The 23,644-nt window shown below is 39.5% G+C and overlaps 1 protein-coding gene across 6 annotated transcripts in view; it reads left to right on the top strand.

The window, feature by feature from the left end:
• LOC110977686 (microtubule-associated serine/threonine-protein kinase 3-like) overlaps positions 1-23,644 on the top strand; it is a 71,843-nt gene that overhangs the window by 22,048 nt on the left and 26,151 nt on the right. For 5 of the 6 annotated variants that reach the window (XM_022232005.2, XM_022232001.2, XM_022232003.2 and 2 more), the window contains one exon: positions 22,178-22,495. In XM_022232005.2, the coding sequence (XP_022087697.2) occupies positions 22,178-22,495 (318 nt within the window). Of the gene's footprint in view, positions 1-16,259; positions 16,759-22,177; positions 22,496-23,644 lie in introns of those variants that run through there. The other variant, XM_022232007.2, reaches the window with a different exon arrangement.

Below are 23,644 nucleotides of genomic sequence, written 5' to 3'. Positions count from 1 at the left end.
TTTATGCTGGTGTAACCGTAAGCACAACCTGGCCAAGCACCGCCATGAAACAATGCTTAAGGTTAGCAGTTTTTTGGGGGGTTTAGTAAGTCTGGTGTTACTGCTAACAGTTTTAAAAACAGGTCCAAGAAATTGAGCCTGGAAAGCGAGTGCCATGCTGTCACCCCGAAGGTTTAGGGGGTGATCACTTCTGAGAGAAAAAAAAAGATTTGTCAGAAGTGACCCAAGTAGAAAGATTTATGGGCCCTGAGACTAGGATTTAAAAAAAGTTTCAGTCAGGTGTGAAAGGTCACTTCTTTTATGCTTTTCTTTCACTCAGCGAATTCAAGTCCCTTAATGACCCCAGCTGTGTACATGTACACCTCCTGGACAGAATCCACATTCAGGTTCGAAAGAAGATGGATGCTAATTCGTGAACCTTGTCTGCTTTAATGGCAGAAAATAATAGTTATTATAGCTACATGTACATTGTATGGTGCTGAATTATGAGAGGATCCAAGGAATAAGCTCAGAGAAAAGAGAAAGAAGATGAAAGACAGTCAGCTTTGATCTACATGTAAGAAAAAGATCTTGCTTGAGAGCAGATCTGAGTTCCATAGGCGAGGACAGCATTAGAAAAAAACCTAGTCCATTTTTTTTTTACTTTAGGATAACGAGTAAAATAGTGAAAAGAATGAAGGGAATACATGTAGAAACATGTTCATCTGAACACTCAAAAGAAATACTTGTACATGTTCACGTAGTCTTGGGCAGAGTTGCTTTGTGGAAGTGATTTGGAGGTGTGAACTAAATTGAATGTGTTGATTGAATATAAGCCAATGATGTTCCTGAAGCTGGGAGGATGTGTAGGTGTGCATGTATATGTGTGGATTTCTGGAGAGTAAACTTGGCAAATCTGTTTTGCAGTTTTTACTTGATCAAGGCAATGGTATCGTAGGTCTGTATGTGCGTAGAATGATCTAGTTCCATCCAGTTTGACCTATCATATGGTACATGCCAGTACAAGTAGTGATGTCTACATCGATAAACTTGATTTACCAGATCCATGAAATGCCCAAGACATTCAGTTTTGTCATTAGCACATTTAGTTTTTAGAGTTGCTTGGTCTAGCAAAAGCTTAAGGGAGCTTTTGAAGATGTTGTTATGATGGAAACTATGTTTATTGCAGGTACTAGAACGTGCTGGTACTGTAAACTTCCAAGAATATAAATCACATGTATGTGTAAATTGTTGGGCCGGGATATATTGTACTGTAGCCAATCAAAATTAATCAATCCGTGATTAATTTCAAATGGTGTCATTTTCCACTCCGGTGTATGTAGACTTGCTCAAACGAAATTTTCCCAGAGATTTTAACTCCTTCAACCTCCCCCCACAAAAAAAGGGATGACTATGCACTAATTCTGTTTTGACGGCGGCCAATTCAATAAGCCAGAATTCAATTTGCAGCTAGCCCATAAAGACTGATCTGTGCGACGATAACACATGAATACACATGTGCCACGAATGCCCGTTGCTTTTCTCAGTCGCAGAATTGCTGCACATATGTACCACAGGCACTGAATTTCTAAATTGCACACCAGTGACTCTCAAAGCTTCAGGCTCTCCTGGGATGTTTTTTATATTACTATTTCCTGATAAAGATCTGATTCAACAAAAATTTTACCTTGGCTTCAAGCCACCAGGGATGCAAGAAGATAAATTAAATCCCTTTTAAGGTCCTGCTTTAATTTTTTTTGGATAAAATGATTCTTTTTGTTTTTACTAAGTGCAATGTAATTTTGTTTCGACCAGTGACTGGCCTTCTTCCATACTACATAATGAGCTTTCATCTCACCATACCGGTATGTTACATACTGTGCATATATACATGTACTTTTTCTTTTTTTCTGATAAAATGTGTTCTTATACTGTATTTTGGCCATCTTTGAAATTCACTGATTAAATGAGAACATTTTATACACGTACAGGGTAAATCATAAAATATTGTCAGTGTAGAATGTTTCATTCTTTATTCGCAGCTTTGAGCCTGTCATCAAGAATGCCTCCTTCGTGGCACGACACATGTTCATGTATTGTGATTGCATTGATAGTAAGCACCGCCACTGTCAGATACATTTGACTGTGCTTCGTGTATGCAGCTGTAGGCTTGTAATGTTATTACAATTACGTGTCATTTGCTTGAGGCATTAACACCGCATACATGATTTTGTATTCTTTATGAAGAGGTGTATGGACATGTACCCTACATGTCCACGTACGTGTACACTGTATGCACATGGAAGCTTGTACAGTTAATCAACATGGCACAGGCAGATTTGTTCTGTCACGTGTAATGTACACATACATGTACATGTAAGTACTGTTAAAAGATAAAAACAGTTGGAAATCTGCACATCAAGGTGGATTGTTCGTTCACAAATACAAGTACTGGTATATACATGTACATGGACTGATACATATCATATCGTGTATTTCTTATTTTGGCAGTGTTAAAAATTCATGAAACCCCATGCAAACCCCTGCTCATACCGGTAGTTAAGTGCAGAGGTCATAGAATTTTATTTAAGTTTTGAGTGCTAACAAGTGGAAAATGATTGAAACAAAACATCATTGAATGTGGTACATGTATGTCTTCTAAACCTGTCATAGCACTTGTAAGTAGCCCACCTACATGTACATATGTGTAGGTGTACACATGTGGTAGCCCACATTAATACTCATAGTACAATGTAATTGATTGGATTGATCGGTGTCTACATGTATGTTATCTGCTGCCCTCTGGTAACAGGCTTCAAGTCAACATCCTGTAGGTTGCAGGCCAGTAACATGTACACGTAGGTCCAAAATTGCCTGTGCAGACTGAATCACGATTTATAGGCTGTCAAGTTCTCTGAGCATTTCGTGGCAGGTGGACTAGGTGGTTTGTTAAGAAGGAGGCTGGAATCTAGGAGCAGGACTGCCAGCTTGTATTTCTGAAAGTATTGGACCAAACAGGGCCCTCCAAATTGCTCTATTTTGCAATGGAGTGTAGGCATCAATTTTCAAAATGGCGATGGGCCTCATGACTGTTTTAAGGGGTGATTTCTCTGGAGAAAAATATCTTCAAAAGTCATTGGTTAAGCCACTGATAATTGAAAGGAAAATCAAAGAGGAAGTGAACTTTATTTTGATATGTGTCTTGAACAGCTGTGAAACTTGTATTTTTCCTGATTTTTGAAGTGTGGATATTTATCACTGTTATCTATGTCAGCATATGTAAGTGCTTCTGTCCAGTGCAGAGAAACTGTGTTGGCGCCCTCTGTTGATCATAGAAATGGTGGTGCATGTCTTTTTATGTCTGCTGAAATCAACTTAACTTTGGAAAGTCTACACATTTAGCGCCCTCTCTTTGTGGCATTATACAAAACAGGAGCAATATATGAATGGACCATACTGTTGTATGAATGTTGTGTAAGAAAGCCAGTTTAGGAGGGGGGCATTGGGGGGCAGGGGAGAAGGGGAACATACCGGTACTTGTACATGTACAATTAGCAATTTTTTCATGCCATCTACATGTAAGTAAACGGTCGTTTTGACGTGTAAGGCTAATTTTTTGGTATGAGTGTATAAGTCAAGTTGCTGTTGCCACATTGCTTGAACATTGGACTTTTAATGGTTGGGCTTAAGAACACAAGGATAATGCATGTCGGGTTCATGCATCAGGATGTGTATTCACAGTACACAGTATGTTGTCAAATTATTCTTAAACCCCTTTCAAAAAACTTTTCCTTATCTCATTTCACCCAAATTCACTTTTTAGTTTGACACATTGGTTTTTGAGGAAATGTGTGAAAGTGCTAACTGTATTTTATGTATTAACCCATGTTCACAATGTGATACATGTACCGTATTTCAAATCTAAAATAATGACCCCTAAAATACTTCAAATGGCGTTGCAGTAGTTCTGCTTATTACATACGTAATTTTGTTGTGTAATGTTGGGGCCGGTCACACCAAGTCTTGTAAGATTTCCTGACTTCAGCCTTGTGTAACGTGACATTTTGCACGCATTGACTTTGCCTGTCATTGACTTTGCCACTAGGGATTTATCGTCTTTAGTGCTCTGGTCTGTTTCAGGGAGAGTGAGTCACGGTGGATTTGTTGTGTTTCTCTAGCCTTTCCTTAATTTCCTAAGAGTTCCGCATTTCAAGAAAGCAGGACCCGCTGAACGTTAGCAGAGGAACAGAGATTGATGGATTTCCGTTGGTTGTTGTAATTGACCGAGTGTTTGGTTTGAACCCACTGCTTGCAAGTCAAAGCTTTTATCAGATGACTTCAAACTGGTTTTGACTTGCATTTCTTGGGACATGTTTTTCTAAGATGGCCATGGCTCACTATATCGCAAGGAAGCTTACAGTGAACACTAACATTGTGCATGTGGTACAGGCTGTTTGTAGAACCACATACACATGTATGTATCGATACAATGTACACCTGTACATGTACGATGTGCCAGTATACCTGTGCACCTTCTGGTACATGTGACCTGTCACAACAAAATGAAAGTGAAGTCGCATCCCGCTCTTTCCTATTTTGAGGGTTCAAAGTCATGTAGGAGTGGAGGTCAATTTTGAGGTTTTTTTAGATGTGGAAAGAGTAACCTGTTTCCCATTTAATTCCAATCAGTTTGGAGGATCATACAGTATTTTAATATGTCAATTTGTTTTAGCAATTTTGACAGTAGCAGTATTCGTGCCTGGTCAGAAATGTAAAAACTGTGTCAGGAACAAAGACGCAAAGTACTCTAAGTGTTCCATGTACATGTACATGTACCGATACATGCCTTTGGAAAGCTCTCTTTCTGCTTAATTCAAAAATACCAATATCTCAGTTATTGAAAATTCCAATTTTCAGCTGATTTTGTGGTGACAGGTCACACATTGTACACGTACATGCCAGTTGGTACTGGATGCATGTACATGTATGTACCGGTAGGCCACAAATCATTAAAATTGATAGCTCATACCAGTGGCTTAATTTATGGGCAAAATGCAACCATCCTTTATGCTGCTTGTGTACAAACGGGTATGTTGCAGGTCGCAGACTTAATGGTATTTGTGTTGACTACCGTATACATGTATGTTTGGATGTATCATGTACATGTATGTATATTGTATTAGTACACAAAATTAGACATGTACATGTATTCTGTTTGGTGCACCTTTCCAACTAGATTCCTTTATGGAACGATAATGTACATGTACATGTGTGTACCTACCGGTACATGTACAACATGTGAAGCTGGGCTTTTTCTGTGAAAAGGTGTTGGTTTTTACCATACATGATGGACATTATTTCCGGTCCTTGGCTATGAATACACATTCATATTGCAGGTTACTGAGTCTTTTTTATAGCTCCATGCTGGTATGTGTTAGGGCATGTGAGTCATGATCGCTGATCAATTTGATTTTCATGTCTGGGTTATGCACATGCCTCGTTGGCATCACGGACTACAGCAAGGCTTTGAAAGCATCTATAACAAGACTTGGCCCTCGCCTGGTCCCCCGTGTACCAGTAACTTCCATTGTATGCCTCGAATTGCGTAGGGTTTAGCAGGTGCTGTTACAGGATGTGACAGGGGCCTGACTAAATTTCCGTCCCAGGTTTTTTCAACATGTCTGAAAGTTTCATGAAGCACATGTATATTTTATGTGCTGAACATTTGATGGAAAGTGCAGTACACCTTATTATGTTGCAAATATCTTGCAAGGTGTACCAGCTGTGTGCAGACTGTCCATGTCCATGTACATGTACGTACTAGTACCTGTCCATGTACACCGTACATGCGTACATTGTAGACGTGTACATGTAAATGAATTGGTGTTGTACAAGGAGTTGACAAATGCAACTTCTTCCATCAAAGCTAATTCTCCACACATTCAATGTACACATTTTTTACACGTATCTGATTAGCTCACTCATCAGATTTTACATTTGACTGGTGGGTTTTTATCCACCAGTACATATAGTTTTATATACCGTACTGGTAGACAAACGTTGGTACTAATAGCGTAGTACTCTAAATGTCTGACCAGTTGGTACAGTGGAAACCTTGTTTGATTACAAATAATCTGTTTCAAACAGCCATGCATCTGCTGCTCAAGATTTCAGTGAGCTAAATATACAGTAAATTGCCCAGACACCTGTGTCCAATTTAGATTCAAATACGTGTTAATGTACTGCCCAAGCTTGATTTGTAGTGTGCACCTTGATTTACAGCGTTCACTTTGTGTTCCTGCAGGATATGACATGCACCTGACTAAAGTCTGGCCAATCTGATTTATTCTGCTACTTCTAAAAATTGTCGGAAGGTGGACTTTTCCCAGTGGTTAAATATATATATACAATTAGCCTTAAGCTCCAGGCTTATTTTTACACCTTTCAATTGTTCTTCTTGCATTGGATGCAGACCTAACCATACAATCCTGGATAAATCTTCCAACCCCCAGACCCTCTTTCAATGTTGAGTCTATGTATGTGGTCTTCGCTCCAGCTGGACATGACAACATTGAGTGGGGGGGAGGGAATTGGGGAGAGAGGTTGCTGGAGAGCGAATGGCTATTGCCAAGTGTCCCAACAATTTTGTCCTGGTTTGTCTGAGTTGTATGGCTATTGCCAAGTGTCCCAACAATTTTGTCCTGGTTTGTCTGAGTTGTATGGCTATTGCCAAGTGTCCCAACAATTTTGTCCTGGTTTGTCTGAGTTTACGCATGTCTGTTTACGTGTGTGTGGGGAGGATCTGGTTACTTAGAGTGTGTGAACCATCTCCGGCATTGGCCAATTTGAATTAACACCAACCTGAAATGAACATCAAATGCGCTGAATTCACCCTCAAAACATCACAAGCATTGTCATGATTGCATTTCTTAATGCTCACCTACGAGTAACAGAGCACATAGCACGCATGCAATACATCCACAATGATATACTGATGATACAGTAGCTGCCATCATCTACGGGTATAAGTCAGGAAACAGTTCCAGTGTAATGGAGGTTCCTAATCCACTCCCAGTAGTTGCGAGCCTGTTTGTTTCACACAGATCCTGAACTCTGATCAGTAATCCGTCAGTGGTTCACTGACACCAGAACCTGCCTTACAGATGGAGGGAACCGACATTGGGACCATTGATGAAGATCCAGATCTGCATGAAACTAACACTCCCGTTGGAAAACTGTGAACTTGGTTCTTCCCTTGTTAACTGCCGGTAATATGAATATTTGGAAGAGAAAGGGAACCTTGGAGAATCATGGTGGTACCAGTGAAGCTGTTTGCTTCCTCTCTCAGAATACTTGTTACCCAAACTATTATGTACATGAACAAAGCGTTGTCAGTTCTCAATATACCGTATACTTGTTAGCTTGAATGATCCATATTATCATTTGTGCCAGCTGCTGCCATCCACCATCCCTCGTTGCCTAAGCCACCTTTCCGGCTGCCGGCTGAGATCACATGGTTTGTCTGAAGTCACATGATCAAGGCCAGGGCTGGCCCGGCTCTGAAGTGAGAGAGCTGATGAATAGGAATGATGTGTGAAGATTGATGATCAATTAAATTGAGTCCGTCATCAGAACTTCCCAGGGAGTTGGCAGCGTCAGTTTTTGGCTTAATCCCTTCTAAAGTCTGTTTTGTGTGCCCTGGGGGAGGGGTATGGAGGTGGATTCTCCCCTCTCCCAAGAACTCAGCTGTCAGAGGGTTGATTTTTTTAAGCTTAGCATGCATGCAAAGCCATTCATTATTTGTCAAAAGTTGAACGTTCCATTCAATATGACAGGTTTTAGATGTTAGGTTATTTTGAAGTTCACAGCCTCATGTGTTTGGCCATATGCTTTCAGTATGTCAGTGAAAAAGTATAGATTTTTGTCAGGCCTGTCCAAGAGAAATGCACATTGTGTAAGAAAGCATGTTGGATTTGCACAAAATTGGAGTCAAAAGTATCGCGAGATTTTGACTAAAAAAACCTTTGTAAAAAATACACTGCTATGATGTTAGAAGAAACGGGGAGGGGATGTAAGCAAAAGCTTGGTAGAGAGCCAGTGCCTCTACCCCGTTATCAAAATATGTACACGTAACTGTACCTTCTTTGTGTGCTTGTCATAGTTTTCCAAGAATTCTGTTGTTCAGGGGCCAGGTTGTTTTATGCAGATCCTAATCACGATCAGTGATCCGCCGTTGGTTCACAGACACCTAACTCGCCTGATGGATGGAGCGAACCAGCGATGGGATCACTGATTGAGATGCCGTGATCCATTGTTGGTTTACTGACACCTAACGTGCCTGATGGATGGAGGGAACCAGCGATGAGATCACTGATTGAGATTATGATCTGTGTGAAATAAATTGGCCATAGGATTACTTCTTAAGCATTTCTGCACCAAACGGTCGCCAGCTGTAATTTGATTTTATTAGACACTTTGCACCTCATATGAAGATTCTTCAGGGAGTCAGAAATGTGAATTAGTATGAAAAAATTTGAGGATGTTTGTATAAAAATAACATTTAGAATGACAATTGTCGAGTGTCTCAAGTTCTTTCTTTGTAATGGCATTTTACCGGTAGGTCTTTGTTGTGTTTGACATTTTGACATTCTCTTCCTCAAAATAAATGCAGCATATATACATGTACAATTTACACTCCCCTCTTTTAACAATGGCACATCTTGTTGGCAAGGATACATGTAGTTTTAATTTTGAGAGGAGTGGCACCTTCCATTGGTCATTTAAGGGCTTTTAAACCATAGGGGGCCACTTTGAGGGACTACAAAGCATACCCTGATGGGTGGCTTCCTTCCTATCACCGGAGCACATTATGATGTCAACTTCCTCTCTGCTGCAGCTTTGTGCTTGTTGTTATTCTGTTCGGTTGGTGAAATTGTCTGATCAGATAATCTACTGAGATGGGGAGAAATAGTGATTATGCTGCCTTCCAAAACAAGTACGCATATTGGACCTCATGGCACTTGTATTCCACTCAGAGAACTTGACCAAAAAAAATCACTGAGTTTGTAAATTGAAAAATTATAAATACAATAGTCAAGTTAGATTTTACTGATGTAAAGTAAACCTTTAACGTACCGTAAGTTTAATGTGTTAAAAATTTTGTTTCTGCATTTTAAAATTAGCAACTAATTGTCAGTCAGTGCTTTCTATACATGCACTAAATGTACCAAATACATTCAGACAATTGTAGGGTTGGAGGATTGATAAAAACCGTCATGTACATCAAAACATTGATGAGAAAGTTTGTTACACGTATGTACATGTACATCTAGGACAAATAAAAAGTATTAAGGGTCAACTTGTATCACAGTTTGTCATGAACATGAGGTACATGTGACTAGCATAATACATGTAGTTCATGGGAAAAAATTGCAAAGTACCTAAAAAAATTACTTTAGATTAAGTACTGAATCACACTCTGTTGTAAATCATGGGATTTTTTTTCTCCGTTTATTACCCGGTGTTTAGTGGTAAATCTACTTATATTCCATCTTGAACTCCTCAATCTGCCTCAACCCATCGCTGGTTGTAAGCTTCAACCATCGATTTGCTGTCACTCAGACTAAATGAAAATTCCAATCGTTGATTGGAGTAGTGGATCCTCCCAGATGGCACAACCGGGCATTTTTGTCTTGGCCATCCTTCAATTCACCGTAAATGCTCTTTAAAACTACTGACATAAAATGCTGTGCTTACATGTATTTTCTTTTTTTTTTGGAGGAGGAATGTTTCCACTGAGCTTTTTTGTATTCATTCTCTGGTCATTTCCATAAAAGTTTGCAGGGCTTTTATTCAGTTTTTAAGGATACCGGTACTTTACCGAGATTTATAATCTTTTTTTCTAGTGGGGCTTGTTGTGATCTTCAGTGACCATGTGCCTTATCGTGTGTTTTGTCACCATTCATCATCAGACAACACATTTTGAATGGTGTCAAATTATGGTTCGTTGTGGATAATCGCTTGAAGGTGTTTGCATAATGTAGCTCACTTCTATCAGATGTGATTTCATACTGTCTCAAATGTTGACCAAAACAATCTTTTTGGAAAAACAGCTCTGCAGTGTTTGTAGCACACAGGTTTTGGACGTTATGGATACAGGATCTGATGCAAGTTGATGAAACGTGTCTGAATGTCTCGAAGCGGGAACTTAATACATGATTAGAGCTCTTGAAGACTTCCACGAGCTAACCTGCACGATGAAGAGTTGTCCTTCTACATGCAAATTAACCCAACCAAACATCAGTCACTGTTACCGCTTTTAATCCATTCCTTCTGGTTTTTCCGTGACAGAATCTGTAAAGTCATTCCTGCTATCGATACAAGCACTTGTCGACTTTTCTTCTGTCCATTCCCCCCACTTTCCATCTTGTCATCCGGAGTGACTATCCTGCGGGATACATGTAAATGGCGATGTTTTATCCAATTTCCTCACAGGCTTCCGCCTCGCATGAAATGGGGGAGCCGATTCCGTGCGATGATTCAGGCCAATTCAATCCTTGGAGCTTGCCATGCCTGTTAAACTGAGCCTTGGACTCATGGCAGATTTCTGAAATTATCGTGTTTTCTTTCTGTGGATGTAGTGGTTTATATGGGTCCTGAGGTTTAAGTCAAGGACACACGCAGTCTGGAACCATTTCATAAATTCAAAATACATTTTCTAATTTCCAAGGGTGATGAATTGATGCAAATTACTTGCCAAACAGATAGTAATAGTTTGAGAGCAATTCCGGTGAAAGTTCCATGTCAAATAACAAAGGTCAGATGTAACAGGGACACAAAAATGTCACACTTTTGGACCCCTAATTTCTGGAATTATACATGTACAGGTACATGTACTACATGTGCCAGATGTGTGTCCACCACTAGTACACATGGTTCAACAGTTGACGTATGTGTACATGTACATGTTTCAGCCACATTTGGGCAGACCTGTAAATCATATCCGGTGGGTTCAGTCAGGTAGTTACTTTGGGGAATATTCTCTCCTTAACCTATTTCTAGACATTTCTAACAGATCTGCATGTAGTACAGTACCTGTGCACCTGATATGAATCACACGTTCATTGCACTCGATCCAGTGCATTTTTAAGCCTTCTTGCATCATCAATTGATCAGGGTTCAAGTTGAGCAGGTTGACTGGGACCTTTTTGCTTGGTTACCAGGTTTTTAATTAAGAGAGTCGTTTTCTGATGGCTAAAAGCTAATCATGTCTGGCGGATGTAAACAACTAATCAATTATCTTTAGCTACACGCACAGGTATTTTTTTTTTTCAATTTGAGAGCTCCATACCTCCATTAGTGCAAGTGCACACTGGCAAATAACAGGCATGTATGGTGTACTGCACTATACATCTACAGGGACATATCTGCGGAAAGGCTCTACCCGGTATTATGAGTCTAACTATTTCCTGAGAAGTTTTAAACAATTACTGGTACTCTTTTTAGTATTGATTGATAGAAATCGTGAGTAGGTGGGAAAAAAGGGCTTTGGGACAATTTTTCTGCTTATTGTACTTTATCTTTTACGTTGGTAGTGAAGCCTTTACATTATCTGTTAATAAATTGTTCAATTGCACAGGTGCGGTAGCAGGATCCAGGGGTTGTGTACATGTACATGTATGCAATTGCTCAATTTTGATTGGTCACAATTCTGGGATTTTTTCTGTTGGTTTAGGGATTAAGGACTGCTGAAGAATTTTTTAAAGATCTGTATTTAAGATAAAACTGCTCATTTTCATATTGTTTGCTCTCTTGAGTTACATGGACCTGGTAATATGGTATGTACCGGTGTCTCAGCAGAACATGAAACTGAATAAATTTATTTACATTTCCACAAAGTTGTTTGCCATCCTGTTTAATGTCATTTTTATAAGGGATCCATTTCCTCAATTACAGTATGTGTCTCAAGTTGTTGCCACACATTCCAAGCCAATCAGTCTAAACCGTACAATGGAAAAAACACATGCAATATGCAGATGGCTCAGTGAATGACGTCACCTCTTGAAAACTGCCGGTAGTCTGGTTTTGGAGGACGTCGGAAGTGTTCTTAACCCATTTGTGTTTGCCATAAAATACCTCTGACAAATATTCTGGAAACTCAGCCTTGTCATGTTTATAAAAATATGCAATGTACATGTACCGGTAAGATGTTTACCTTCAAATTGCAATGCTGACTGTTCGCGCTTTCAATCGTAACTAGCACGTTATCTTACAATGTACGCTGAAACACTGACATGACAGAAAAACTATGGCAGACAGGATCAAAAAAATGCCCCAGCGAATAGAGTGTTTCTTTCCTTTTGCTGGTAAATTCCAATCTTTGGACTACATGTACCTGCATAACACCAAGACGGATTCAGATACAATTTTCTTGGGGAGGGCGTAGGGATGGCCAAAAAATGCAACAGTGTTTTTTGTACGGAAAATTCAAATTGTTATGTTCACATGAATTTAAAGAACGCAGTGTACCAGATTTTATTCTATTTATTATTCTATTTATTAACATGTTAACACATTAAAGAACAACATTTAGGTAAAGGATGAAGTATAGATTTGCTTTTGTACCCTAATTTATTGACAAACATACATATTATAACCTAGGACATACAGATGTAACCTGCTAAAGGCCTGTTGGCTTTTACATGTACATGTAGATCTCAAATTCAGTTGAATAGTTTTATCACCACACACACATGTTCTGGATATTCTCAAATTTACAACTTTCATCTCATGCCGTGCCTCCCATGGTAGGAATTTAGACATATCAACATTCGCTCTCATATAATGGACTAAGTAACTGGGGAAAATGTGGTAATGATTGATAACTAGTTATTCCTTACAAGTGAGATATTAATCATGTGTGTTTGGCATCTACCTGTAGGGAGGAGAAGTAGGTCAGGTTATGGTTTATTGGATTCATGTAAGAACCGATCTCTGGGTAGCCTTGCCGACTGAGGAGAGAGTGGTTAAGGAGTCGTCTTAACTCTCTCCTGCCAAGAAGTCAACCCTGTAAATGGCCAGTGTGTGTTGGAATCTTTGACCCACTGCACATCAGGGTCTGATCTGAACCACAGCAGCAGGTGCTATGCTGTTCAATCTGGCGTTGACCTGTCAGAGGTTCTGTTGCTGGGTTGAGTTCAGTCCTTGTGGGATCTTGGGAACAAGGTTGTAAATTCCTGATTTTCAGTCTGGGTTGAATGTGGATGACACACAACTTTAAAATACAGTTTATGAAACTCTGCTTATGTTTAGTCTGTCTTTAATTAAGTCTAATCATGTAGTGAATGTTTCAGAAACTGAAGTTGTTGAACTGAGGAAGAATTGCAGGTTTTGTGATAGTGGAGCGATTTCTGAGTTAAATTTTTTTTTTAGGTCTAGTGCAAAAGGTTAAAAAAGTTTTCCAAGCTTGATCTTTTAAAGTGTGGTGTATATGTAACTAACTGAATAGTCCGATTGTCTAAACCCATAATCTGTTTAATCCACTCGCTATTAAAGGGTGACTGATTTAATTTGGTGCTTTGGATAAGGAAAACCCTACAACTTGTTGCGCATTGAAATTTTTAAGCCAGAGGTACAAGACCAGGGCCTTTGTTACACCAAGTAATCCGATGCTAATGTAACAAAAAGACCCCTAACAAGTTCACGGTCCCCTCAACCCCCATGTGTGTGCCATACATTGATGACACACACCCTTCCAAGGACTGCACTTGGGCACACAGCCCACTTACTGGCTCATTGCCAGGCGACGAATGGCGGGAAGTGTGATATTACCAATGAACAGTTGCTTCAGCCAATCCCTACAGCAGTCAATCCTGCGTGTCCTAGGGATGTATCAATTACAGCGGCTAATTGCGACTGATATCAATGAGACAGTCTTATGAAATTCCCCTGGCCTGGAGATCTTTCGTGAACATCAGGACTTAATTAAAAATTCTTGTCAGTTGCTATGACCTACGTGTACATGTAAGCCTAAGAAACATTGACAAGTGTCATGGGGAGTGTATGTACATGTAAATTCAGACTTCTTCAGTCAACTTAAAAAAACGAAGAAATGACTTTGTTTACTTGTGCATGATTATCATCACGAGTGCTATTAGATACTCGTAGTAAGTGCATTCACAAGAGAATACTGGCAGATTCCCAACGGGGAAGCTTACAGAAATCAGCGCACATCAAAATTTACTGAGAATTTGATTTTGTTCTTTGAGAGTACATGCAAATCACATCTTTCGAATCTTCCTGATCATTATTAGAAATTTCATTCCTGAGTGCTTTCTTTAAATTTTATTCTTTATGGGAAGGAGGGATTTGATTCACAAATTACGCAGAATTATCACTAGTTTCCATGAAAACCAGTGTTGTCAGTGTTGCTGTTGACGGCAATACATGTACCGTATCCTTGTTTTATCAACTCATTCCATCAAAACACTCAACACTGCTGTACATGTTAACATATGCCACCGATGGGAAGGAGACCGGTGAAATGCGATCATGCATGCAGTCAGCTGTTGCTAGTATATTAATCAACCGCTCGGCAGCTGCACCGCCTGCAGGATACCAGTTGTGTTTTCTTGTTAATCTGCGTACAAGCTGATTTCAGACAGGACCTGGTGCACCTTTCTTATAAAGGTCAAGATTTGCATGTCCCATCCCCTGCCATGTGTGACCTGATCGATGAATAATCAGTGCAGTTTCATCATGAAATACCGGTTATGGCACCATCTTAACATGTACAATATTTTGACTTCTAGACATCAACAAGAGAGGGTGCTCTGTAATTGAGCTGTCTTGTTGGTCCATGTTTACTGTCTGTCCATTCTCAGTTCACACGAAATAGGAAAGACATGTACCAGTATGGCCCCTCAAAATTTGGGTTTATGATGGGAAGATTTCTTTGAATTTCATCTAGTCAGGCACACCATATAAAAAAAATATTTTTAGAGTTTGTTGATCCATTGGTGCGAACCATTATCTGTGTGCTAATTCAAAGCAGTCAAAATGTGAAATGTCATATTGGTTGCAAATGTACCCCTGCTGTTCCTGCTTATTTGTAAGTGATTGTAATTGTTGTCAACTTAGAATTCCTTCTATATTTCAAAGTACGAACAGATTTGTCAGAGGAGCATTTAAAGAATAAAAATGGGATTTTTGAAGTGAAATGACGGTTCATTTCATAAAGACTTGTCCCTCTCCTCTTCCACTACCCTCCGCCCCCCCCCACTGCCCGCGGTATGCCTATCGTACACATCTTATTTGAGCATGTCTTATTTGAGTTAATTAAGGGCCTGTTTGTTACACAAGGATCCGAATCTCAATTAGTGATCCGTCGTTGGTTAACTGACACCAGAAACCTACGTGTATCTAATGGATGGTGTGAGCTATCGTGGGACCACTGATCGAGATCCAGATCTGTGAGAAACAAACAGCCCCGGGCTACCGGTTAAATTGCTACTGTATTTGTATTTTGCCTTACAGACCAGACAAAATAAGTTATTATGACTGATCCTCTGGGCTATTTTGACACAGAAAGATAACCTGTCCCACATTCTGGTAGATATTCCATCCAAGTAATTGTCTACATTATTGGGTTCGCACACAGAGTACATACCTATGTGTATGTACATGTACATTGCACCTGTGTTCAAAGTCTGCTGATGTATGATCACACATAAACAACATCCATGGAAACAAAAGTCCTTGTTTCATGTACATTGTCTCCTGATGTGTATGCTGTAAACTGCATAGCATTCCGGCAGAATACGTACATGTATGTACATGTATGTGTGTGTACATGTACATGTAGCTTTATTGTTGAATGTTCCGGTATGTCAGGTTCTTGTAGTCAATTCTATTATTCACACAACAGGAAAAACTGCTGTGGTAATAGTCTCACGAAACTTGTGGCCGCTACATTGTCAGTGTGTCGGTAGATGATCTTTCATGTACATGTACGTACATGTATGTACATGTACTCCTCCTTGGTCAATGGACATGCACAACACACATGGACTGATGAATTTTTTTCTTTTCCAGAGACGTATTTAATTGGAACCAACCATTGTAAAGTAGGGGTGAGTGTTCACCTGGTTGAAGCTTTAACCTATAAAGCCAGAAAGCTTGGACTGGCACATGATGGTGGAAAGTACCTGACATCATCCCCTAAAAAAAAAAATAATAATAATAATGGATGAGTCCGTTTATGACAGTGTGTGTGTAGAGAAAAACACTTGCGACTTCCCTCCTTGCTGGATCAGACCTGGGCAGCAGAACTCACCCAGAAATTTCACAGCGTACACATGCCAGGCAGTGGTGACAGCCTGCTTGGTGCAGGTGTATGCGTGTGTCTTCAGATTGTGAGATACCGCTAGATGTAGCATGGGTATGGCTGGACATGCCTGAAGTCACATAAGTCGGACTGACTTTGCTAAGGAATTCTCCTGTCTTCAAATAATGGCCATCCTTTCACGTACCTGTATCCAATTGATTGCCCAAATAGCCCCTGAGCTCTCGGTGAGAGCTTGACACTTAGCACTGGGTTAGTCGGATATCCTTCAGCTTCTCTTACCTATCCTGATCAACATGCACATGTAGGAGTGGCATCCAGGTTAGATCAACTTCCTTGGCTTTACCGGTCTCTTACAGTCTTCGTCTATTCTCAATATGAAGTCCTTGGGACAGCGTCGGCCAAATGCCAAGGCACCATGTCACATCAACATTGTGGTAAGAGTTTTAAAAATTACCACCAAGTTTTTGTTTTTCTTCCCCAAAATTAGGAACGTAGAGCGTATGGCAGCTTGACATGCATTTTCAGCTAAAAAAGTTTGCTGAAATTGGTCAACTTTTTCAAATTTGTAGTGTAAGTACTGATGTTTGCATTCATGTTGAGTAGGAACCAGACTTGAGAATGCGACACATTAGGCTATGTTGGAAAGTTATAGCTGTAGCTAGAAATAACATGTTTCCCTGAAAGCCAACTACATTGCAAACTTGCAGCCACTTTACTTGTAAATGCTGTGTTACTGCCTGCTTCAGTCAGTGGATTTGGACATGGTCTTAGATTTTAACAGACCTAAAAAATGCCCACTTAATATTTGCATTTAACGATATAGTCGATGAACCCCTTGTGTTACTTTTTTGGTTGTTTTAAAGAGTATTTAGTGAAAAATTTGAAAAAGAAATGACTTACTGTTCCGTAAGTCTGGCATTGTTAATTTACTTGGTGAAATACATGCTGTGTTACAATACTGCCTCGGTGGGGTTGTGCAGTGTAGGTATGGCTGTGTTTGAATGAAGGGTATTATTGTCCAAAGTTGCTGTTCTTTATCATAGCAAGGACAAAACCTGAAGTGCATGTAGCTGTTGCAAAGCACAAGCTACATGTATGAATGTAATGTTCTCCTGTAAATGTCTGTTGCGTGACATAACTTGGTTGGGGTAGTGTTCAGCTTTGTGATTGACCTTCGCTGATGACATCGCATCACTCACAGGCTATCACTATGACAGTATCAGGAATCCTGCTTGTGTGGCACATGTACTATGACAGTATCAGGAATCCTGCTTGTGTGGTACTGTCAGTCCGTACTTCCTCAGCAGACCTTTTGGAATTCTTGCTATGTGCATGAGGCATAGGGATGGGCTATGATGGAACTGTGAATTTTTGGAATTTGTCTTGTAAGAAATAGAAGCATTTAATGAAGCAATTACAGTTGTCGAAGATTATGAACTGGAAGAGTTTTTCAGGTGTAAGAAAAATCTGTAGTCCAGAAGTTTTGATGGGAGTTCTAATTGAGCAGAAGAGTATTCATTTAAAAAAGGTTTTCCATTTATTTACATTCATATTCTGTCAATCTTTTCACAAATTTTCAAACACGTTAACCTTTTCATTTTCTTAACGGAGATGCACCTTGACTGTGAAAATTTATCATTCTGGGAGTATTGCTTCCTTAGAATTAAGAGTATCCGGTAACCTGTTGAAGTGTAAGCTGGAATGAGCTAAGGGACTGGCAAGCAGGCTGGGAAGTGTGAGCTTGAAGTGAAAGAGGTTCTTGCCAAGTCAGCAAGTTGCAAAATCTCAGTTGACAGCCAAAAATCTTGAACAGAGCTCCCCTAAACTGTGGAGAAAGTGGATATGGAATTGTGTTTCTTGATGTCTAGTCTCACTGAAAGGTTGACATTTTGTGGAAAGGGCTGTAGAAATATTGGTTGTATACATGTAGCTCTGTTGCCAGAGCACACAACCATTTGCATGTTCTTTAGAAATTGATAATGCTGTGAACGTTATTTTCCCAAGGTCTCCTAGAGTACTCTCGTGAACTCTTTTTGTTATTACACTAGCTCTTTTCAGAATTCTGTCCTCATTACATGTACATCTGATTTCACTTGATGTGGTTAAGAATGTACCAACACACCTGTGGTCTCTTCTGAAAGAAGACAAATTATTCACTCTTTATGGTACCAACTTAAATGGAACCATCAAAGTATGGTAAACACGTAGGCCGTGTTTATCATTTCAGCTGAGGCTTAGTCAATTTGACATTGGTTTTGTATTTCATGTTTTTTACTGCCAACCAGGTACTTTCAAATGACCACAGTGTTAAGATCACAACCCCCAAGCTAAATTATGTATGGCTATCTTGAGGCTAAATTGAATGTCACGACTATAAATCTATTCAACACACTCCGGAACTCGAACTGTCTAAAAGCGGTATCATCTTGAGAGAAAAAAAATAAATAAAATGTGGATCTACTCTTTCACCCATTCACCCTGAAAGTAATATTTCATGAACAGGACAGTGATTGCAGTGCAGAAAACTGACATTTAATGAACTTTTTTGTTACCCCCAGGAGCTGTATACATCGATAGCGATCCATTCTGATTTTATGGGATTGGTTCAGTATCTTGGGGGCATAGTCTCCGTCTCAATGCTCATTATCAGTGGGGAAGGTCTATAATAGGCAAAAGGGGCGAGATTTCATCAACACGTATGCATTTCCATGTCTGCCTGGCCCACCCTGATTAACCCCTACTGCGTGTTCACATCCTTCTAGGATTCTATCAGCTGATACATGTGCAGTCCATGTATGATGTACATCAAGTCTAGAGGGGTAGTTTAGGATTTCTTGTAAACTCTTTGGCAAGATTTATTGATTTGTGGATCCATTGCCAACATGCAGACATCAAGCTAGAATCTTTGATGCTAGGAGTGCATGGCAAAATTAAAGTCCGGCTGAGTGCCCAAAATTTTGAAGAATTGGCCCGAAAACAAATGGTGAGACACGAACTTACAAACATAGTGTAGACTGACATTTCAGAAAGAACAATTTTTAAATGGTGAGATCCTCAGAAGGAAAGGATAATCTGTAAAACTTTAATCACGGAAGAACTGAAGCAAATGGAGTTGGGTAATTCCAGAAGTTAGGGTTCCATTTTTTTGGGTGTCTTTATCACATCTGACATATGATTCTGTAAGTTCAGAACACATTTCTGATTTCCAAGAGTGATGAATTAATGTAAATTACCTGCCAAACAAATGGTAATAGTTTGAAATCAATTCCAGTGATTTTTCCATGTAAAATAACAAAGGTCAGATGTAACAGGGACACAAAAATGTCACGCTTTTGGACCCTTAATTTCTTGAATTATCCAGTAAAAACCTTAGCTGGTATCAAGAGACCTGTTGGAATATCTTGGCATTTGACACTCCTTTTACAGAGTACCGGTACACTTCTAGAAACATACACAGTATTCATAAATTTACATGTTCATGTACCGTAGCTGTGGAAATGTAGAGAATGCAGTGTACTTCCAGTACGTGTGAATGTAGTGCTCAAAACAAGATGATACAAATCAGAGTACTTTGGGTTAAATGTAATTCAACGCTCCACACACAGTAGGCTACTACGGTACTTAAAATCTGTGAAAACATCACAGAAATTTGAAGAAATTGCATCAATTGATTTTAAAAATTTCCTGTAAATTCAAAACATTTCAAATCTTGAAAACGGGATGCAAGTTACCGGTACAAAGAGATAAATATATCTGTACATTGAAGATAGACTCTTTGTTCTTGTAGAGTGGCTTTCTAAAAGAAAAACTCCGTACACACTGCAAAATCCTATTCTCCAGTCTGCCTTAAAAATCCATTGACGTCATTCCAACGTGAGCAGGGAGCGACTTTTCAGACAACACATCTCTCGGTAAAACCTGATAGGCGTCGAGTCATAATGGTATTATCTGGCAGAACAACCTCTAGATAGGTTTGAATGACACAGGGTCTTTCAGAGGCTGTTGTGACAGTCAATTCAGGCCGTCAGGCCAACAGAATGCATCACTAGCTACGTTACAATTCATTGTTCACGTGCCAAACACCACAGACAGTAGCGTTTCCTGCAACTGTCTTCTAAGACTACGGGTACTTCCTTTGCACTGCTTCCAAGAGCGCAGGATGAGGTTTCATTAGAAGTTAAAAGACCAAGATGACTTTTTTTGAGTTTGTGAAGTTTTTTAAAGAAGATGTAGACATTTACTTGCCATAAACAGCAACGTCTGTGTTTGGGAGATGTGCTGGTAGAAAAGGTCAAGATGTACAAATGTACATATCTGTAGGTACTGACAGATTGAGAAATAAAACTAGAGCTTCTCTGTCTGTTGGCCAATAGAACAGAGGGCTTTTTTTGCGTTCTTTTATAAAATTGAACAACTAATTCACTGCACAAACCTGATGGTGTCTTTATGTCATCATGACCATTTGTGTCTAAGATTTCACAATCAGACACGCATTTCAGGAAATACATGTAAAGTGCTTTGTAGAGTGCACCTTTAATGTCACTTGACTTCTCAACTGATGAAGTCATCATCACATGAAGTCAATTGTCATCTATAAAACTTCCTTTCTAGTTATCTGCAAAGTGTCAACCCTGTGGGACATCTGGACAAATGGTATGATTTAAGATGGACAATGAGAACAATGGATTGGATTCTGTGGGTACCAGCTTGCTAGGAGGGGAGCAGGAAAGATAGAAAGATGACATCAAGGGAAATGGTGACTATATGGGGAAGAGAAGGAAGATGGAATAGACAGAGTGAAACAGGCTAGACAGACAATCTCATGCTCAAGCACATGCACAAAGTGGTAAAATTGTATTTGAGCAGCAAAAGAACATAGATTAGGTAGAGGTGGAAAAGTCAATGCAGCGGTCTGTGGGAGTGAAACACAGCGTGACAGACAGACAGACAGAACACTGTTGTTGATGTATGCATTTGATTAAATTCTATTAAGATGAGAAGGGTATTTTCAGCATATGCTTGCACCTGTACACAATTGAAGTACTCTGCCTCCTAATATTGAAGCTTTGGTGCTTCAGTCTTTCAGCTTAATGTAGTTTTTTCAGTTTAAAAGAAAACAAAATAGACGAGTAGCTTTGATGATTTGAGATCACACTGCAGACAACAGCTGCGGTCTCATGGTAACTGAATTTGGAACAAACATGGTTAGAAATTTCCATTGACTTACTAGGTTTGCTTGTAAAATGATTTACATATTTAATAGCATCCACTGATTTACTCTGCAACTGACTGATGAAACAAAAATCCCTTGAATTTTGTTTTTAAATAATTTGGTTGTCAAGGGTGTCTTTTTGTTATTTGCATTGTAATTCATGTTTCTCAGAGAAGCTTTTGGGGTACTGTCCTCTTGGTTCGGAGATCCCAATCACACTGTGAAATGAATCAAATATTGTGCCTCCCCTCTTCCTTGCTTAACTTTGATTTGTTTCGACAAGGTCAACTGGGTTCCAAGAGGAATAAATTATCCTTTCCCCGAGATCCTATTAGAATTTGATTGCCAATTTGGTTGCCATAGGCAATGATGGTGATGAGGGTTGAAGTTGGTCAGCAGTGTTTCTGTACTTCAAAATTCAGTGCCTACTTTTTGAGATTTTAGAATAGAGTCAATTTTGTAGTTGACGGCGGAAAATTTTTAAGATATGGATATTAGGATTGTCTTCTTTTTTTTGGAAATACAAATTTTCAAAAGTTCTTTTCTTGGAATTGTTAATTGTTTATAATTGATCTTATTTGAATCAAAAAAGGTTACAAATTTGTCAACAAAATTTCTCTTTATTTTTCTCTCCTTTTTAGTCGGATTATGATGAAGAGCGAGGACCAGGTGACTATAGCAGCCCTAAGCCAGCCAGTGCCACTGCTGTGGGCTTTGCCAACTCCTTCCCTCGGAGCTTCCGACTAGGACGCCCTCTGTCTATCGATGAGAGTCGTATTGCGCGTCGAGGTAGCCTTGGCGGGGCTGGGCTGCTCACACAGCAGTTCTCTCCAGCAGCGGGACCCAATACGGGGTACCATACTAGCACCACGAATGCGCTCACCCTGGGAGAGTCATCCAATCTGCAGAGAGTACGGCACCTGCTCGGTCAATCAGCACCCTCGTTATCTGCAAGTTTGGTAAATACTTGGAATTATAAATACCATTTGATGTTATTTGATTGAAGATTTTGTTAACCTCTACCTGTTCCAGCAAAATCAAAGCATCTTCAATTAATTCTGAAATCTTTATCTTGCATTTAGCATGCTCTGACAGTAAGACTTGAACATCTTTCTATACAATCTACACATGGACTGATTTTAACCGTCCTGTCCATTTTCACAATTGTCTATTTGAAAAGATGGTTTACTGTCAGTTGTTCTTAACCCAGGGGCAAAGACATCTCCAACACTTGCCAAGGAGATCTCAACCCAGTTATTTTGGAGCTTCTACCAAATAACATGAGTCAGACTTCACCACAAAACCACAGTGTCCGTCAGTATTTAGGAACTTGTCAATGACAGGGGATGCGGCCATACATATATGTGCTTGTACACGGATACCTTGTTTTTCCCTTGTCTTCAGTGATCTACATGTAGGTGTAGTCAGTGAGTTCCTTTGTCGCTAATCAGTGATTTTGCCTTCTGCATTATCATTCCTACATAATTTTTGTTATACCTTGTTTGAGCTCTAGTCATTTAAGACTAGCAAATCATGCAAAAATATCAGTATACGAAAATGCCCAGCTGTGTTCATAAGTTCAGTGCAGTGGTTCACTGCATATGACATGAAAGTATAAATTTTCTTCCCAGTGCATATTCCAAATTTCCCAGACATTTGATTTTTGTCCCTTTGATTGAACAAAGCTTTGCAGGAAATTTGAAAAATGGCTATTTGATTAGGTTAGGTTAGTGACTGCCGCAAGGAGGCCTTAGAAGTGATTGGTGTTCTGTTGCCTTGTATAAATTGGCATAAATGTAATTATTTTGAGCAAAGATGTACGTGTGTGCGGTACATCCCAGCAGGCATACGTACATGTACATATGTGTACATATGGAGTTATAGCATGCACGTAATAGTACATGTAAACTTACATACGTGCACATGCACACCAGGGAAAATGCAGTTGGTTCCTTTGTTATGCTGAAATTAATGTGCAATTTAGAAGTTTTTTAATAGATTATTCTCCGCAGAAGTCCAAGAAGTGATTTCTCCTGGTTTTAAGCAGGAGGTTTGCTAGAAAATATCTATTCATGCTACACACCACTTCCAATTGGTTTTGTTGATTC

Source organism: Acanthaster planci, linkage group LG12 (assembly GCF_054643075.1).
Source record: "Acanthaster planci isolate LZ-2023a linkage group LG12, COTS_SCS, whole genome shotgun sequence".
NCBI lineage: Eukaryota > Metazoa > Echinodermata > Asteroidea > Valvatida > Acanthasteridae > Acanthaster > Acanthaster planci.
This window is presented reverse-complemented; position numbering and strand designations above follow the sequence as displayed.